This window comes from Vicugna pacos, chromosome 19 (assembly GCF_048564905.1).
Source record: "Vicugna pacos chromosome 19, VicPac4, whole genome shotgun sequence".
Lineage (NCBI taxonomy): Eukaryota > Metazoa > Chordata > Mammalia > Artiodactyla > Camelidae > Vicugna > Vicugna pacos.
In genome coordinates, this window is record NC_133005.1 from 12,570,105 (window position 1) to 12,590,891 (window position 20,787).

General features: G+C 41.0%; 1 protein-coding gene and 1 long non-coding RNA gene across 2 annotated transcripts in view; both read right to left on the reverse strand.

The window, feature by feature from the left end:
• Nucleotides 1–772: 772 nt before the first annotated feature.
• Nucleotides 773–2,513, reverse strand: LOC140687386 (uncharacterized). The gene is made up of 4 exons (XR_012061638.1): nt 2,393–2,513; nt 1,745–1,884; nt 1,436–1,583; nt 773–984 (listed from the first exon to the last, which is right to left on the reverse strand). It is a non-coding gene; the product is annotated as an uncharacterized lncRNA (long non-coding RNA).
• Nucleotides 2,514–7,956: 5,443 nt separating this feature from the next.
• The window catches only part of LOC140687379 (uncharacterized), a 65,692-nt gene continuing 52,861 nt past the window's right edge, over nt 7,957–20,787 (reverse strand). The window contains exon 6 of the mRNA XM_072943809.1: nt 7,957–8,005. Within this exon, the coding sequence (XP_072799910.1) occupies nt 7,979–8,005 (27 nt within the window). The 3' untranslated portion in view covers nt 7,957–7,978. The remainder of the gene's footprint in view (nt 8,006–20,787) is intronic.

Here is a 20,787-nt window from a genome sequence, read left to right on the forward strand (position 1 = left end):
TTGCCTCAGCGCGGCACCAAGCCAGCTGTGGGCACTTCTAGGGGAGGATCTGGAAGGCCCAGGAGAATGAGTGTTAGAAAATAGAAAGAGAAGAAGCATATAAGGCCCCGTCTCTACACCACCATACCATGAATTTCCACCAATTACCCAGTATGGGTGCAGCCAATATTAAGGTTGTCTAAACAGGTTATAGAAACCAGGAATTCTCAACCATAGTGGAAATTCCAGCATTTACTGTGCTTTTTTCCCAGTCCAACCATCAATTCAGTGGACACTCTGTACCAGGGACTGCACGAGGCCTGGAGTTCTCCCAAATAAAGATCTCTATTACCACGTGTGCAAACCACATAAAGGCCAGCAGAAGAAAAGCGCCCACAGATAAGATGGAATTACTGAAACTGAAAGCACCCAAAGAGCATATATTACTAGGAAAAACTGTGCTCCTAGAAATGGACTCATGGACATAGAAAGCAAACTGTGTTTAGCAGGCAGGAAAGGGGGGATTAACAGATACAAATTAGTAAATATAAAATAAATGACAAGGACCTGCTATATAACACAGGGAAATATATTCAATTTCTTGTAATGAGTTATACTAAAAACAATCTAAAACATATGTATATACATATGCATATGTTTATAACTGAATCTCTGCTGTACACCTGAAACTAACATTGTTAATTGACTACACTTAAATAAAAAATAATTTAAAAAATAAGTAAAAATAAAAGCAACGCCGTTAAGAATAAATAAAAGAACACTCTATTCCCTTTAGCTGTAAGTGGTGGAGAATTCTGGTTGCAAGCAGCAAGTCCACTGGATCACTCCAGCACTGGCTGTCACTCTTTCTGAACATCAGAGAGTCACTTGCTTCACTGAGGTTACTTTTCTCTTCTGTGAAAGGCTACAGCTGCAACTAACGATGTATAGAATCTCATCATTCACAAGCCCAACAAGTAGTGAGGACTTCCCATGGGCCAGGCTCTGGACAGAGGAAAAGATAGGGTCTGAGATATATTCATGGTTAGAAGAAGTTTATGCCATAAAGACATTAATTCTTCCTGTTTTGATAGACAGATTCATTGCAATTCTGATTAGAATTCCTACCAGATTTTTCTTGGAATGTAACAAGTGAATTTATGGTCAAGAATAGCCAAGAAATTTCTTTAGAACCACCACTGGGGAGGGTTGGATAGGTCATTAATTTCCACTGCTCTTTCTGAAGTGATAAAAACGTTCTGGAATAATAACGGTTGCACCACTGTGAATATGCTAAAAGCTGCTGAATTTTACCATTTAAATGGATGGACTTCGTGGTGTGTGAACTATATCACAATAACGCTGTTATATGAAAAAATATTTCTTGACAAATATTTTTCTTTTTATACCACTAGTCTGTCCCACAATTTAAGAAAAACAAAAAGCCAATACAAACCAAACTCTGCCAGGAGCTCTTTAGGACTGCAATATCCCTGGGTCTCCAAGGCCTCTGGTGGTGCTGTTCCTGTTAACCCACACTAGCTGGGCTGGGCTAGTTAGGGACTGTAACTATCTTTTTAAAATCGAAGGTCACTCCTTTCACCCTGGGAGAGGGAAGGAAGGAGGATGTCACAGCCTCATGCCTTCAGCTCATTTTTAACAGAACCAAGCCCTGCTTTCACCACTGTAATCCCTCTCACTATAAAAATACTTGACATCAACAAGCACAACCATCATAACTCCTGAAAGTGTTCAAAGTTCTTACCTGCAGCAGAAACACTGAGGGAGGTGACAGAAGCTCCCTCAGCACTGATGCTCCCTTTTCCCGACTCCACCAGGTGAAGCTGGGCGATACAGCCGGAGGCTGTCAGCCCGGGGAGCAGCACACACGCCACTGAGCTGGTCCTGAGGGAGGGTGAAAGGGAAAGGAGGGCAGCCCCTTGGGGAGGGAAAACTGGGGGGGACAAGGGCTGCAGCCACGCTCGGAGGCCAGCCCCAGCCCCACCATAAGCAGTCCGCTCCCGTCCGGGTTCATAGACCACGCCCGCCCGGGACACAGCCCGCCCATTGGTGGGGACGGGCAAGCGGCCGAGGAGAGGAAGCCCGGGAGGAGAGGACTCGCGGGCGTGAGAGAGGAAGGGGACACCAGCCTTGGACTGAGGGGATCCCGGCTGGGTGAGAGGTGGCAGGCCCACACCTGGACCTGGACAGCTGTGGCCGGGGCGCCGGGGCAGGTGGTGCTGTCAGAGGGGTCTGGCCGGAGCAATTCAGCTGAACACGGGCTGACTGGCGCCCTTGGGGGCTGTGAAAGGCGGATCACCCTCCCGCAGCAGCCTGACCCCTTTCCCGGGAGCCCCCCACCTTGCACTCCACAGCCAGAAGCCCCGGTCCCAGGCAGGAACCAAAGGCCTACCGGGCGACAGAGTTGAGAAGCATTTGGGGCCAATCCCTGGCTCGGACATGGAGCTTTCAACCAGCGGACCACCTGGCACCGACTGCGCATGCGCAGGAGGGCCAGCGATCCTGAGTTCTGCAAGAGAAGGTGGGACAGCGAGGGAGGGAGAAGATGGGAGCGGGTGGAGAGGAGGGGAAAAGTGGAGGGATACAGATGGACAGGAAGAGCAGAGAAGGGATGGATCTGCATAGGGGAGTGTCGTAGCGGAGTTGGAGAGAAAAAGCTTTACCTCTGGGGCACCCCTAGGCGGCAGACCTGCCTCTGTACCCTTCTGTAACCGTTAAAGTCCGGCAGCTCATGTTTTACCTCCGTGATCCAGCCCTCTATCAGATGCTTCTGCAGAAACCCTATGGGGATAACACCCGTTGCCCCCACGCGGAGCTGGGTTTTCTGTTGCTCTGAGAACCAAGCACCCGCAGGTGTTGTCGCTCAGAACTTCCTTGGGAAGAGTACATATTCCCCTTTTACACGCTGGGAAACAGGCAGGAAGGATCTCTGCCTTAGCTCCACTGTCCCAGGTGTTGGGCTGGCAGGGAGCGGTGTGGTACAAGATCAGAGCCCCAGACAGAGCAGACTGCCTGAGTGTTGGTGCATAGTCCCCATCCCTCCTGGATAAACCATACCCCACCCTAGTGGAAACATCAAGGGCTCACAGTAGTTCCCTGGGTGTGGGAGAGCTGTCCTCATGTGAAGGAAAAGTCCAGCTGGGCTAACAACCTAACTCACAAATCTAAGTGTGATTAGTGTCGGTTTACTGATCTAAATTCTGCTGGGCTCTCTTGTAAATCTGAAGTTTAGTGTCAGTTTATTGGGCTAACAACCTAACTCGTAATTCCAAGCTCAACAAGTGTCAGTAACGTGATCTATTACAAATTGATAAGCTCCAGTGTACTGATTCCTTGCTTTTTGTTCTTTGAGCTTTATTGGCTAATACCCCCTTACTTGTATTTAAGCCTTTAAAACCTCATGTGCACGTCTTGGAGGTGCTCAGAACTTTGGAGCAGGAGCCCCTCTGAGCCCACCGACATAATAATTCTGAGTACTCCAGCACTCAGATTGGTGCTTGTTTCTTGGCTGGCCTGTTTCCATAACACTCAGCTCCAGTGCCCAGCTTTCTAGGTAGATAGGAGTGTTACCAAGTACAAATTCATTCTCTTCAGTGCAGGACAGGCCAATAAGTTTGGAAACCAGATGTTGGGGCATGGAATTGCAAGTTTCTGTAGACCTAGTTGGCAAAATAATGTCCTGGAAAACCATCTCCCCAAGTCACAATTCAGGCTCCTTTCCTACGTGCTTGGTTGTTGCAAACTTCTTAGTGTAGGAATTCCTTATTGTTAGAGTCCTTTGTTCTTACAGCTATCTGCGTGGGTCAGATCCCTGTAAACCTCCAACAAAACAAACGTTATTTTCTATTCTGCAATTTGCTATCTTTTAATGAATGAAAAATTGTTAAATACCCATAAAGGTCAGAGCCTTCAGAATAAGCTCTCCTGTGTATTTCAGGTTCTAGGCAACGATTTTTTACAAGCAAGATGAAGCCTAGGAGACAGAGCATAGGGTTAAATTCAAAGGAGCAGATCTAATATGGAGTCAGATTTGTTCTGTTCTATTACCCGGCCAGAAGCCACTTGAGGATTTAAATCACTTTAAGTTAAAAATAACTAAAATTTTTAAGGAATTTACATACATAGGTGGGAATGTGCAAAGCATATCTGGAAAAGCACCCAAAGGATAGTAAACAGTGGCATCTCCAGACAGGGTTGAAAGAAAAGAGGATGAGGGAAAACTTCTTTCACTTGTGTATTTTTGTGCTCTATATGAGTTTTTTTTTTAACCATTTGCTTGCATTTCTTTTTCAGTTAAATAAATGTGTAATGGAGCAATGGAGTAACTAGCTTAGCAAATACATCAGCCATGGATTCACTAAGTCATCACTTTTGATTTAAGCCAGAAAGCATTTATTGACTCTCTCCAATGTGCTCAGTCCTGTTTTAAGACTTCTTTTATTATTATTAATTATTATTATTATTATTATTATTATTATTATTATTATTATTATTTCTAGTACTATTACTATTATTACTATTATTTTATGAAATAATAACATGGTATACCTCACCCCTGCCCATGGCTGGTGGAAAACCAACTGAGTTTTTATTGAGTTGTTTTCCAAGGAGTAGAGATGAGTTTATAAACAGAACACATCTTCAGGGCAAAACAGGCAGTGTGCTTTACCAGCAGGACAGACAGCAATGAAGGGTTTTCAACAGAGGCGCCCAGAAGCTGAGAGAGAAAGCCTCCAGGACACTACAGAAAGCTGACCAAACTGCCTTCTCCATGGCACTACTGAAATAGGAAAGAACAAATCTGACTCCATATTTGATCTGTTCCTTTGACTTTAACAAAGCCAAGTTAATATGCTCCGGTCTTTTCATGTGTTATGATGTCACAGAGGAAATGGACAGGTCAACAAAGAACCACTCTGCCGTGATTATGGAGCCGGGGAAAGGGATGGGCTGCAAGATGTATGACGCAGCCGCAACTGTGCCCGGGCTTCTAGGCAGGTATCCAAAATCGCCTCGACAAGGTGTCAAACATTTGTGACCACGTCTTCATCAACAGACATGTATTAAAGACAAATGGAAACATATAAAAGGCCAATACCCTTGATGGGTACACCGTCCAAAGTGCAAAGTCTCAGTTTGACAACTGGCCATCTCGGTTCCCTGGGATTCATTCTTGGAGAACCTTAAAAACCACTCCTCTGTCCTCAAGAAGTGCTGCATATTTGTCCTATCTTTGGCTCAGTGATGCAGCACGTTCAAGTGAACTTTAATGTCTGCACAGATTTGAATGTCTTTCTCCAGGTTCATTTGTCCATTCCAATGAGGCCTGAGCTAAGTTCATCCTCCGTAAGATCTGTTCCCTCCAGTGACAGCTCATTGAGCCTGCAATTAAAAGCCAAGTGAACAAGACTGTCCTCAGCTAAAAAGTTCACCCACCCTTCACTGTTTTCTTAATCTCCTCTCCTGACTAATTACAAGAGACTAACACCTCCCTCACCAAGATAACCAACTATGTCATTTTGTCTCCCCAAAGAGAAAGTAAGGTCCATAAAAGAGGAGACAACTACATAGTCACCTCTGAATTCGTAGCATATAGAAATGTCAATAAATAGAACTATGATTATGGCTTCTTTCCTTTAAAACCTTTCAGGTTATTTGAATGAGACCTTGGAAGAGAGGTGTTTGCTGTCCATTATCTTGATCCACATGACTCTAGAGGCCTTTTCCGGAATGGCTTTTCACTGATTCATTCAAAACACAACTTATCAATCAAGGAGTAGCTGTGCTTTTCTGCCAGGAGTTTGTGGTCACTCTAATACCAGAACAGCTTTAAACTATATTCTTACCTTGGATTTGTTATTTTCCCCTCTTCCAACAAAATTGACTTTCCTTACTTTCTTGCCTTGAGGAATTTTTTTTTCCTATTTCACCCTTTAGTAAACCAAGATCCTCAGGATGGGCTTGGCCCATAATATGAACCCCCATCCAACTCCTAGTGTGAGAGGCCTGGGGCTCACATCCTGCCCTCCTGTCAAGGCAACTGAAAATCAGTTCAGGAGCTAATCAGCACCCCAGGGATTCTAAGGCTCGCATATCTCCCAGAAACCCTGCTTTCTCGTTTTTCTTGGCTTCTGAGAATTTCCCCTCACTTTCTTGACAATTAGTTGTGCAGCTTGAAATATGAGGAAGGAAGGTTTTATTTCTTAAACAGCATTTTAAGGAACTTGTGTAATGAAAGTTTTCACGAGTTTCTAGATCCCTCCATTGCCGAGATAGAAAACACACTAGACATTTTCTAAATTTAGCTCTCATGTGCATTTTTTCTTTGCTTTTGTTTTCTTAATTGCTAACAGACATTATTTAATTAAAAAAAAATAAGGCCCCAAAAAGGATAGAACACTGAAGGGGCAAACAAAATTAAAGGGCAAAGACAGAAAAATGATAACTACTCTACAAATTTAATATAATACATACACTATGTATCAGATCAGCACTTCTCAGTAACAGCTAATTGAAACATGACCATGAGGTAAAATTACTCTCCTGTCAGGACATGGCCAACAGAAAAAACAATTAAACCAACAAACTAATATCCTAAGTCTGGCAAGGTACAGAAGGCTACAAGCTAAATGTGTCTTCTTCTGGAAAAGAGGGAGACACACCAGCTCTTTTCTGTGGAGCCTGAGCCCACGGGAGGACGGTGAAGTGAGCTCTGTAAGTACCCAATTAGCAAAGTGAGTGATGAATAAATAGACATGAGCTTTGATGACAGAGATGATACTACTATTCATTTGTCCTGTAAAGTATGACTTCCGTTCAGTGATCAATACTTCGGCGTCCTCAGGAGTTGACATTATGGGAAAATGCACAGCCTGGGCCCAGACCTCCTCATTCAGCTCGTGACACTGCACTTAGATGTCACAAGAGCACCTCCAACTCCACCTGCAAAGAGCTGACTTCATGGTGCTCCTCCCATAGCCGTCCTGCCCAGGGCCTCTAGTCAGGGGGTAAGGTCTCCGAAGCTCTCCCAACTCAGGCCCATAACTCACAGATGTGAATGGACCCCTCCTTCAGGGCCCAGATATCCTCAGTCACCGAGTCCCACCACCCACACCTGACCTACCATATACTCACTGGCACTCACTCAGCACTGACTCTGTGCTGGGACCACGCTGCACACTGCAAACATTATCTCACTGGATCTCCACAACAGTCCTGGGAATTGGGTACATCACAGCTTCAATTGATTAGATAAATTGTTTCACTTCCTTGCGTGCGTCATTCAAACTGACACGGCTACTGAGCCACAAGCCTGGGCCTGAAAACAACTTGAAAATTGAACACTGCTACACCTCGCAGCCACCCTACTCTGACTCATCACATCACCTCCTGCCATGCCTTCTAAATGTTTCCAAGCATTCTACAAGACAAAATTGAACTACGAGATCACCCCACTCTCCTATTTAAAATCTGTCAATGATGGTCCACTGCCCTTAGGAGAAAGCCCCACCGGGCCTGAGCACAGCCCAACGGCCCGGCATCCGCGTTCCCTGTGCGGCTGCGCCGTCTCACCCACTACGCAGCTCTACACGTGCCTTGTCTAGGACAGGGATGCTGACTCCGCACAACCCAGGGCTTGTCTCACTCGAACAATGATTATCTTCTTCAGTGTTCATCTTCTTCTTTGCTGACCCTCAGAAAAATGTTTTCTCATGATGAATCAATATCTTTTTCCTTATAACTTCCCATCATTGATAATGAGCTCCCCCCAAAAGAGAGAAGACCTAATTGTCAGTCTCCTTATCTGTAAAGTGAGAATAACAAGGAAATATGTGAGGTTTTAAGAGAAATAATATTCATGTGAGGCTGAGGGACAATTCCATCATACAATAAGCACTCAATATGTGCTTAATTAATATTAATAAGAATATAATGTATTCCAGCAACCTTCAATCTGTCGGTGCCAGCCGACAATCGATCAGGTCCAGAAACCTGTGCTGCAGGACTGAGAAAAGGAAAGACGTAACAAAGAGACAGCAAGACAAGACTAAAAGGTGGGGTTGAGAGGGTCTCACTCTAGCCCGCAAGACACTAGGTCAAGAGTGGACCTCGAGTTTATTTCAGGCGGTTCTTTTATATGATTTTAACCCATTAGCTCATACATTCCTGCACGTAGGCAACAAGGACTAACCTCGTGACTCGTATACATTCAACTCAGGTGATTGTTCTCTAAAAAGATCACTGACTTGTGTGTGGATTGTATCTCTCCCTCTGAAGGTCCTTTGTGACTTAATAGCTCAAAGATGTTTCCTCAGGCATTAGTGCACCTGGTGCATTCTTTAGTAAAAGAGGTGGCGGGACAGAGATTGTTCTAACTCAATTGACCTTTGAGCCGGGCGCCCCGAACTGTGGGAGTTTAGGCCCAACCTTTGTGCTCGGCAGCCTCAATCTCAGAGCCTGGCGCCCTGCACTTTGGGGTTTTACGCCCAAGTTTTGTGCGCGGCAGCCCTCCGTCACGAGCGGCTCCCCGCATCAATCAATGTTTTATGACATTGTCCAACAGACTACTGACAAAATGTTGGACGATCCCCTTTAGCAGATCAGCACAAGCGTACTGGGAGAGGTAAGCGCTGACTCCAGTTGCAGCTGCAGCCACCCAGCACTACGGGGCGGGGGCAGTTTGCTCAAACTCTTACATGTTGCTTGAGCATTTAGTTGTCGTTATTGATTAAAGACAGGTGTTCTTTAGTCAAAGCTCCTGAAACTTAAATCTTCAAAGATTGATGCAAATTAGGTTTCAAGAACAATACTCTCACTAGAAATTATTTGAATATCATAGTCTTAGCTACGCCGCACATCAAAAGGGCATGTTCTTCATATATCTGACTAAATACACCGAAAGGGTTGTTTAAAAGAAATTACGATGAAGCCATCCTGAATAAGCTCCAGTATCATCTGCACAAAGCCCCACCCAAGGGTCTCATTTCACATTTCCACATAGGTGTTCAGGTAGCTTATAACTTGGGTCTTGGTTTCTTATAACACGGGGCAGGGAATAGTTGTGGATAGATATATGTAGCAAATATATACCTAGGGTATTTGCTGTTAAGGACTTCTAGAAATAAGAAGATTGATATATAGTCCCACCCATAAGAAACTCAGCATTTCCAATTACAGCAGCATTAAAAATAAAATGAGAGATACATTTAACAAAAATTTACAAGATTTGTACATTGAAATTTTTGAAGTATCACCAAAATAAATTTTAAAAGATCTACATATATGGAAGAAATCCCATTTTCATGGAATGATAGACAATATTATTAAAAATGTTAAGACTCCTCAAAATGATCTACATATACAGTGGAATCCCTATCAAAATTCCAGCTGACTTCTTTGCAAAAATTGAAAAACTGATCCCAAAATTCATATGGACATGCAAGGGGCTCAGGATAGCCAAAACAACCTTGCAAAAGAAGAGTAAAGTTGGAGGACTCACTTTAAAGGGTACTAAAATGCTATAGTAATATGTCAGTATGATACTGGCATAAGTTTGGATAAATAAATCTATGACACACAATAAAAACCCAGGGGGAAAAACTTACACTTACAGACAGTTTTCCACAAGGGGGCCAAAAACACACCATTGAAAGAATAGTCTATTCAACAAATGGTGTAGGGACAGCTGGGTATCTGCAGGCAAAAGAATCAATCTGGAATCTGAACACCCATATTTTATATAACAAATAAAAATTAAAACAAAATAGATCACAGACAGAAATGTAAAAATTAAACCTATAAACTTTCTAAAAGAAGGCACAGTATAAATCTTTGTGGTCCTAGGATAGGCTTTGGTTTCCTGGATACAATACCAAGAGCACAACTGATAGAAGAAAAAAGCAGATAAATTGGACATCATCAAAATTAAAACCTTTTTCTTACAAAGGATATCATCAAGAAAGTGAAATGACGGGGGAAAAGGGTGTCTCAAGTCAGAGAGGGCGTGCTTAGCAAGAAAAATAAAATAAATCATTACATCTAACTACATCCCCTGTAAAGAAATTGTTTTAGTGTTTAAAAAAATATAGTGAAAGACAATGTGCAGAATAGAAGAAAAATTTTGCAAAGCATGTATCTAATAAGAGAGTAGCATCCAGGATATATAATGAATGCTTACAACTGAACAATACAATAAAATAGACCCAATTTTTAAATTTACCACGAATTTAGATACATATACAAATGGCCAATAAGCATATGAAAAGATGCTCAGCATCACTAGCCAAATCAAAATCAAAGTTAGATCTCATTTTACACCCACTAGGATGGTTATAACCAAATCATGGACAATAACAAATGTCGTTCAGGAGGCAGAGAAACCTCATATGCGGCCAGAGGTAAGGGACAATGGTGCAACTTCTTTGGAGAAGTCTGGTATTTCCTCAAAAGCTTAGAGTTATATGGCTCAGCAATTCCACTCCTACATAAAGAGTCATCCTTCAGTATCCTCGGGGGGTTGGTTTCAGGAACCCCACACCCTGGATACCATAATCCAAGGATGTTCGAGTCCCTTTACAATCAGCCATCTGGATCCATGTAGTGGAAACTACAGATATGGAGGGCCAACTGTACAGCCAAAAGAATGAAAACATATTCTCATAAAAAAATTCACATCAATATTCATAGCAGTATCATTCAGAGTAGCCAAAAGTTACTAACAATATCCATCCATCAATGAACGGATAAACAAAATTACCAAGAATAGGCCCACAAACTTTTGGTCATTGAAAATTTGACAAAGGAGGTGAGAACATACAATGGAGTAAAGACAGCCTCTTCAGCAAATGGTGTAGGGAAAACTGAACAGCTGCATGCAAATAATTGAAGTTAGACTACTCCCTCACAGCATACACAAAAATGAATTCAAAATGTGTTAAAGAATTAAACATGTAGACAAGACACTATAAACCTCTTAGAAACAACCATAGGCAAAACATCTGACATACATCTCAGCAATGTTTTCCTAGAGCAGTCTACTCAAGCAATAGAAAAACAACCAAAAATATACAAGAGGGATCTAATTAAACTTACAAACTTTTACACAGCTAAGAAAACAGTAAGCAAAACAAAAAGACAACCAACCTATGGAATGGGAGAAAATATTTGCAATAAATGAAACTGCTAGGGGCTTAATTCCCAGAATATGTAAACAGCTTTTACACTTAATAAGAAAGAATAACAAACAACTCAATTTAAAAATTAGCAGAAGTCCTAAAGAAACATTTCTCCAATGAAAACGCACAAATGGCCAGTAGGCACATGAAAAAATGTTCAATATAATTATCAGAGAAATGCAAATCAAAACTGCAATCAAGTATCACCTCTCGCTAGTTAGAATAGCCATCATTCAGAAGTTCACAGACAATAAATACTGGAGAGGCTGCAGAGAATTGGGAACCCTCCTACACTGTGGTGGGAATGCAGTTTGGTGGAGCCATTGTGGAAAAATGTATAGAGGTTCATCAAAAGACAAAACCTTGACCTCCCAGATGACCCAGCAATCCCACTCCTGGGCATATATCCAGAAGGAACCCTAATTCAAAAAGACACCTACACCCCAATCTTCACAGCAGCACTATTTACAATAGCAAGACATGGAAACAACAGAAATGTCCACTGACAGATGGCTGGATAAAGAGGTTGCAGCATATTTGTCCAATAGACTACTATTCAGCCATAAAATAATAATAAAATAATGCCATTTGTAGCAACATAAATGGACATGGAGAATGTCATTCTAAGTGAAGTAAGCCAGAAAGAGAAAGGAAAATACCATATGAGATTGCTCACATGTGGAATCTTAAAAAAAAAAAAAAGAAACAAAAAGATAAATTTATCTACAGAACAGAAACAGACACAGAGTCATAGAAACCAAACTATGGTTACCAGAGGGGGGAGGGTGTGGGAAGGAATAAATTGGGAGTTCAAGATTTGCAGATACTGAGTATGTAAAGAATAAACAGCAAGTTTATACTGTATAGCACAGGAGATTATATTTAATATCTTATAGTAACTTATGTTTAAAAACAGTATGAAAATGAATGCAGGTATGTTCCTATTTAACTGAAGTGTTGTGCTGTAGACAAGAAACTGACACAACATTATAAACTGACTAGACTTCAATGAAAATATTTTTAAATAGAGTAAAACCAAAAAACAATGGAAAAGGATATTATCAAACAAAAAGAATAAAGTACTGATTCAGGCTACAATATGGATGAACCTTGAAATTTTATGCTAATTTAAGCCAGACACAAAAAGCCAAATAGTGCCCTTTAAGATGAACTGTTTCTAGGCGTTTACTGTACTACTCCAGTAAATTTTCCAGAGGTTTGAAATCTATCAATATCAAAATAAAATGTATTATGCATTAAAAACTTATAACGCTTCCTCACAGGAGGACTTTAATTATTAAATTCAGAAACGCATATAAAGCTCTTGGAACAACAATTTGCATGTCCACACACAGTCACTGCTGTCACTGCCACTCAGAGGGTGGTGCCAGCACTGATGAGAGCTGCCTCCACTGGCTCCCCTGCAGAAAGGAGTGAAGGCCTGAGCTCTGACAGGCAGGGTGAGTGTGAACCTGGGTCAGACACACCCACGTCCCAGACTCTGCGTTACCCAACTTTCTTATACAAACTGCAACATGTAATGTAAACACGCTAGAGGGATGTATCTTACAACACAGGGAATACAGACAATGTTTTACAGTAACTATAAATGGAGCATTTTTGTACACCTGAAACTAATATCATATTTTAAATCAGCTATATCTCTATAAAAAATTAAAAAATATTTTTAAAATGTTATCATTTTAATATTCAATTCGGTTTTTATGTAACTACTAAACAGCTTAGAATATATAAAAGCATTTAATTGTGCTGTTTGTTTACATATTTATTTACATTCAGACACTTGCTAAAAGAGAATTTAAACATTTTTTTTAAACACAGCTTAACAACCATAACAACAAAAAGGCAATACGGAGAGTGAGGAGAAAATGGAGATTCAATACTTAAATGAAACCAGGGGGAGATAAACTCATAAAAATGGATTCCATGAAGTCAGGGCAAGTGTTAAAGGCCGACTAGAAATTCAGCTTTAAGATTCTTGGCAGCTAAAGCAAAAAGATGATGGGGCGGGTGGTAGAGCGTGTGCTTAGCGTGCACGGGGTCCTGGGTTCAAGCCCCAGGGCTTCCACTAACAGATAAATACATCTAATTAGCTGCCCCCCAAAAGAGCCCCAAAGAAAAGATAAAGAGAAATTTCTTTCCCAAAAAACTCTGATATTAAATTTGGATTAAATACTTAAAAAAAGATAAAAAGAAAAATAAAAAAGATAAGTGACACTGTGAAGGAAAACCCCAGCTGGGCTAACAAGCTAAGTCACAAATCTAAGTGTGATAAGTGTAGGTTTACTGATCTAAGTTTTGCTGAGCTACCTGGTAAACCTGAAGTTTAGTGTCAGTTTACTGGGCTAATAAGCTAACTCGTAAATCCAAGGACAACATTTGTCAATAACGGGATCTGTTCCAAATTGATAAGCTTCAGTGTACTGATTCCTTGCTTTTTGTTGTTTGAGCCTTATTGGCTAATAGCCCCATACTTGTAATTAACCCTATAAAACCTCATGTGCACGTCTTGGAGGTGCTCAGAGCTTTGGAAAAGAAGCCCCTCTGAGCCCGCCAGCATAATAAATCTCAGTACTCCAACCCTCTGAGTTATTTTTGTTTCTTGGCTGGCCTGTTGTTTCCATAACAACACAAGCGATAATGCCCATGAGATAAATATGCGGAGGCTGCTGTCAGGTCCCCATGTCTCAAGTAGGAAAATCTGAAACATCTTTCTCACCACTCAGAGTCATCATAAGCCCACCCCACACCTCCGGCCCTTAAATGCAGGAGCACAGGTAGAGCCCAACCTTTGCTGTCTTTGTGTCATCACAGTGAGACAGGATGGAAGGGGAAGAGCACAGCCATTCAAGGAAGGCCACAGCAATTAACATCAAAATGTTAAAGGATTCAACCCCCAAAAGGCCTTGAGGCTCAGGATGAAGAGATTTAACTTCTAGCAGATCTTGAGATTCAGTAAACACCCATTGTAATAGTAACGTGGTGAATAACATGCCCCAGGCAACATGGCAGTCCCAATGATAGCCACAAAAGGTCAAAGGGTGGGAAATGGCCAACTCCCTGGGAATCCCAGCCCCTTGCCCTAGGGCTGGTCCTTCCACTTATTAGCATATGAAACCACCAAGCCCAAGAAAACAAGAAACACAGCGCCACCTCAAGGTCACCACTCTCTCTCCCTCTTTGGGGAAGGCCCACAATTTGTGGAGTGTGTACCTACTTCTAATATGAGCATCAAACCCCCACACATCTTGACGTTTCTCTTGCATTTCAATGCATCTCTCTGAATAAATCTACCTTTACTCAACACTGGCTTGCTCTTGAATTCTTTACTGCATGTAGTTAAGGAACAAAATCTGGTGGGGCACATCCCAGGGGCTCAACGAAAGCCTGGGACAAACCCCTTCTCATGCCCAACGTTTTTTATTCTTGTATCAACAGGACTGGGCTGTGAAGGGAGGTCTGAGGCCCCAGCTAAGGGACAGAAGCAGCCTCCAGGGCTCCAGTTGGTGAGCAGTCTCTCCCCCAGCATGGGTCTTGGGGTCTGCCCGGTTCTCTGTGTTTCTCTGTTGTGCTGATTCCCCAGCCATACAGCGTACTCCTAGGCCTGTCCCCACAAAACCCTTCTCTCCAAAATACAAGCACATCAGGTCACAATCCTCTTGTTCAACAAGGAATTGTTCAGCACACTTTTTTTCCTCCCCAATAAAGTACCCAACTGTCCTCGCTCCCATCACACTACTATTTTCTTTGTGAGAAGTCTGCACTCGCCACACCCCATCCTGAACACAGGTGCCTTGCTGGCTGTGACCGAGATGTTTCTCTCACACAGCCTGCGTCCTTTCACTTTCCCCTTGTTACCTTAAAAAAGCCTTTCCTGAGTCACTCACCCCTCTGATTCTGAACTAACAAAGTGCTGAGGTTGCAGTCACTATGTGCATAACTCCCAGGTTTTGGCTAGGTTTCCTTCCCAAGATCTTCATTAAGGAGCTGCATCAAGAAGTTTAAAGAGGCTATTCTTACATCTGAGTGGAGGAGCCTGCAAAAAATTTAAGTGGCTTTGAAGAGAGAGTTAACCAGGACAAAGAAGTTGCAGGTCCTAGTCAAAAGTGTCATGAGGCAAAATGTTCTCCCAAGGCTCAGAGTGGCTTCTGAACACGGAGTCGGCAGGGAGGAGGTGACAGGCAGTGAGTAGGGTGAATGATATAGGTTACGCTCCCCCAGCTGGGGAAGAATAGGTTTTTTCCAATTTTCCAAACAATTTCTTACTACCTTTTTCTATTAATGTCACATACCATTTCCAACGAATTAAGCATAACAATGTCAGTCATTTGGGCCACTTGGGAGAAGCTACATGATGCCATTCACAGGGCTGGGGCATGACAGCCACACCAGTCTAGATTGAAAGAACAGTTGGGGTATTTGCAAGGTAATCACGGGCATGCAGCAAACTCCCCAGCTTCAATGACCTCATCTCAAAGCTGGGGCAAATAAAACTACCAAGCAAAGTGCGTGATGATTATGGCCCACATCTGTTTACTAGGTAAGTGCCCTTGAAAGCTGCCGCTTAATGGGGAATGAGTACGATCAATGAGGCCCTGTCTACCTGGCCACTCGCGCCCTGCCTTCCTGCCTTGGTGCAGCAGCAAAACTTGTTTAGCTGAGATGAACACCCCCAGAGCAGCCTGGACAGGAAAGCTCCCAGCTCTGCACGGCGAGACGTGTTCCTTTTCTTCTCAGAGCTGATCACAATTTGCTGTCATCTGTTTTTATGTTTATCCCTTTTGTAACTGTCTCTCCTCGGGAGTTTTTGCTCAAGCAGCACAGGGCCAGATATGTCTTGCGGCCTGCCGGATACTCTGGGCAGGGAAACAGCCGACTCCATATCTGGCTCTGGTGCTGAACAGAGAGGGGAGAAGGCCCAGGGGCCCATGCTGAACCGAGGCCACTGAACCCAAAATTATGGTCTGATTTTGGGCAAATTATACAGTCTTTTTACCATGAGATTCCTCATCTGTCCATGAAAATAACTGTCCATGGCACATAGATTTACAAGGATTAAAGGAAATCACCAAATTCATAACCTAGCCAAGGGGCTACCAGTGCATCCTCAACAGACAAATGCTGCCTTTACGGCTCTGACACATGCTAAGCGGGGCGGCCCCACACAGTGAACGCTGCTAACTGCCAGTGGGTTAAATGCTTCAGGTGTGCTGTAATACTCTTTAGATCTTACAACAATCCCAGGATGAAACGAATATTATGCCCATTTCACAGATTCACAAACAGGTTAATAGAATTTGAATTCTATTCCAAGGCCCTATGTTGAAGAAATAGCGATTTAAACCGGAATCTGGGCCCAGGCCTTGGTTCCATGTCTCTCCCATCCACTTGACCACTTGCCTATGAATTCCACCTGTCCAATACACAAGTTTCAGCCGGCCAGCTCTTAAATGCAATTTGTGCCATTTGTCAATGTTGGTTAATTACCATAAAATGTTCTCAGAAACCACTACAGTAAAGAAAGGTTGACTTAAGGATTTCTGCATTGCGTTCTCCTGTAATGTGCAGAAACCCTTCCCTGCACCACCAAATCCAAGTGCATGCTTCCTCCATGTTTATGTTTGCACACGGCTTATTAAAGCAGAAGGTACCTGCAATAATTCCATCTCGGTTGCTTTCCAAGGTTGCAGATTATCCATAATCAGTCTGTGAACGAAAATACTACAATGTGAATGAGAATACTGCAACCATGACAGTAAACAAAGAATACTGAAACCAAGTCATTAAAGGCTGCCGCCACCCCCCAGCTAGGACAGGCCTGCAGCCCAGCTGCTACAGCAACTCACAATGGTGTCGTCTGAGCAGACTAAGAATAAGAAAGGACAGGCTAATGGGCCGAGATAGCTAGGTGCTTGTCTAAAAAATGAATTCAGTGAGTCCAAATATTTGCTTCCTCCCATTCATACAAAATCACTAAATTCTTGAACTTGAGATACCTGGCTTTCTTTAGATAACAAGCAATCTTTTATTGTTCCAACAACCTGGTCTTTGTTGTAAAGCTCCTATATATCCTAGCTCTTCCTCAACCTCTTGGGAGCAGTCCCTCAGAGAGTTCTGAGTGGCTGTCCTCTCAGCTCGAGTCCTCCCGCCAAATAAAACATAACTCTTAACTTTAAGACTGCACATGTATTTCAGTCAACAGTTTTGGACACCATGAAGCACCACAGCAGATTTCTCTCCACCTGAACTCTCCGAGTAACCGAAGCCTTGGTACCAGCAGTGGCCCTTTGTGCCCATCCGCCTCCTCGGGGAGTCCAGATGAATTTGGCTGAGTCTCTCCTGGTTCTCGGATCTCACATATTGGTTGATGATCCTAAGTTTTATCTGGTAGTGTATCCAGGTACGTGGCCCTCCAGTTGAAAGAAACTGAGGTGAATTACCCACCCAGTGGAGACATACTGGGTGGGGCCTGGTTGAAAGATAACAGGAAATACCCACCTTGAGTATATGTCCAAAGTGGGGCTGGTGGAAACATGAGGAAAATACTCACCCAGTGGAGACATCCCGAGTGAGTCCAAGTTGAAAGACACTGGGTTCAAGACTGAGTGGTTAGGTAAGAGGCTGGTCTAATATTTTCCTCAATTTGGTTACCTCCATTGAATTTTTCAGGATAAAAGTAAAACTCTTATGAGGAAACTTTCAACTCCAAAATTCGGACCATCCTCCTGGCTGGTAATAGCTTTCTCGGGTGACAGAGAATCTTCCAGGGGTGGTAGACACAAAGAATTCATGACACAGAGATGTCCCTGTGGGAAATCTTACTAGCAAATTTATTTTGAGAACCCGACCTTACAATGGGGAATAGAACTTTCAAAAAAAAATAAAGAACAGAAAAGAAAAGAAAAAGAAATGACAGATTGCCAGTCTCCAACTATTACCCCAGCCAGGTTTATGTACATAGAAAACTTACAACATTAATTGGGAATAAGGAAAAAAAAAAAACTTACTCTGAAAATAACTAACCAGGCCTGATAAAAGCATTTTTTGGAATTCTGAACTTATAAAAACAAAATTCCCTTTAGGGGGAACTTGGATTTCTCTTCCTGTGTCCTTGAAATGTAAATGTTTTATCTTTCTCTGTGTGTTTAAAGTGTGTGTATGTATGTATATGCATGTTTAGTTTATTTTTTAAAGGAAACCTTGGACTCCGCCATACAAAAGTTTCAAGTATTGTGTACATATGGTGGCCACGCAAATAAATTGGGATTCTAAGCAATTCTTTGATTGTACCAATTTTCAGATATTTTGTCATTTTAAACTTTGTTGCATCAGCCTGGACCACAAAGGCTTTTAGCTTTTGGAGAGTAAACCTTTGAATTTCATTTAGGCAACACCCCGACTCTCATGTGGAAGGGCCTCTTCATCTTAGTGGTTTCAAATCACTATATATATGTATTTGTATATAAATTGATGGCCATATGATGGATTTTTTAATTTGGAAAAACTTTTTAATTGGTGAAAGTTTAAAGAGATCTCATTATAAACAGCTGTTTTTTTGGTATCTATTAAAATCAAGTTTAAATGTAGAAAAATATATCTAATGGTTAACCTAAGAACTTAGTTAAAAAAATAAAACTGGTTTGAAAAGCTACATTTGAGTTTTTCCTTTCCGATAAATGTTTCTAGATATGCTAATAAAAATTTAGAATAATTAATGTTAATTAGGTTGAATAACTGGAAAAATGATTGTAAAAATGTCGAAAAAAAATAAGTGGCTTATCCCAAAAGGATAAATATTTTTATATGGTTATTTTGAATCAAATAAATAAAATGGACATTTTTGGATTTACAAACAAGGTTTTGATACTACACAATGTAAAGTTAAAAAAAAAGGGCCAAAGACTTCACCTACTCCCCCCCAAGATTAAAGTTCAAACAAGTCCATTTTATTTACCACAGTTTAAAATATATGTATATATAGACTGAAATACTTGATCAATAATTGGGATAACAGACCAATTAATGAAATTAAAAACTGAGAAGTGCCTAAGCTCTTTGGCTGAAACTTGGGCATCCTAGAGACTTCTATAAAATTATATACAATGCACAAAAAAAAAAAAGGTTTCTTGCACTCCTTCTAGAAATAAGAATTATTGATTAAACAATAAATATAAAAATTAAAGGTATAAGATTTAATAAAATTGAGATAAAAGTTTGTGAAATTGGTATATTTAAATGGTCTTTATATAAAACTTTTGCTTATGTTGTGGGATACATATGTTTCAGAGGAAAAACGCTTCCCCTTCTTGGTATTATAAGGCTGGGCACATATCTGTCCCTCTGAAAATATTAATTGAACAAATTAAAATAAACCAATATAGTTACTTAAGCCTTCCAATATAATGTAAAACTAAAAATTAATTTGAGTGGCTAATAAAAAAATACAGGTTTACCCTGGGTTTAACTTAAAACACAAGGGAAAGAGACCTTACTAAATGCCTTATGCAAGTTTTGGAAGACATAATTAAGTAAACCTTAAAGTTTTAAAACACGGAATTCTTTGTTTACAGCTCTTCTCACTGATACAAAAATGCCAATTAAGGAGATAAAATTGGGTCTGGGTGACAGAGCAGTTCTCTGGGGACCTGGAAGAGAGTGTCTTTGTCTTGAAGATCAGAAATATAAATACAACGAACAGTGACCTAGGACTGAGCCTAATTAGCTCAACGAAATAAAACTTGAGGCCAAGAAATTTTTGGCATATTAGAACTCAGAACTCTGACGGGTCCTTCAGACTTTGTGAAGAAATTTTAACTGTCTGTTTCATAAATAGTAAGCCTTAGTGATTTGAGCAAGCAAATTCAGCTTACTCCAACTATTATTATACCTATCTTATAAGTAAGTTTTAAAGTGAAGCTATGAGATCTCTAGCTTTTGTCTGATTATAAGCCTGTGTACACATTATAGAAGTGAGATATTTCTACTGCTAAAGAAAAAAAATTCAAAGTCAAAGAGCTCTGCTTAATTAACGTAAAAATATAAAAGCTTAAACATTAAGTATTTTTAAAATAAAAACTGAACAAATTGACTTTCAGCGTCATGTGAAATGGAAAATATTCAATATTAAGATAATATTTGATATTGTTTAGTTTAAGTATGTTCTAATTAATATAGACATCTTTAAAGTCATCAATATTATGTATAATACCTTTACTGTACCTAGGTTTAATGAAAGTCAAATAAGATCCTGTTATATCTGTTGCAGATTTGTCAAAAAAAAAATAAAAGTAATGTGCTGTGGTAAAATTTTAAGTAAATTAAATGCAAATGAGATGAGAGCTTTGGGTAAATATTTAAAATATATTTTTAAAATGTATGCTTAAGATAATCTCTAAATGTTTGGTATCTTTAAATTCTAGTGTTGTTCTAAATTAAGTTAAATTACAAGATTTTATTAAATAGCTATGCCATTTTCAGATAAAATAACATTGAAATACGAATTACTTAACATTTAACTTCCTCTTACAGTGAAACTAAAGGTGTATAGAAATATTAATAAATGGTTGGTGCCACACGGAAATAGTCTCTATTA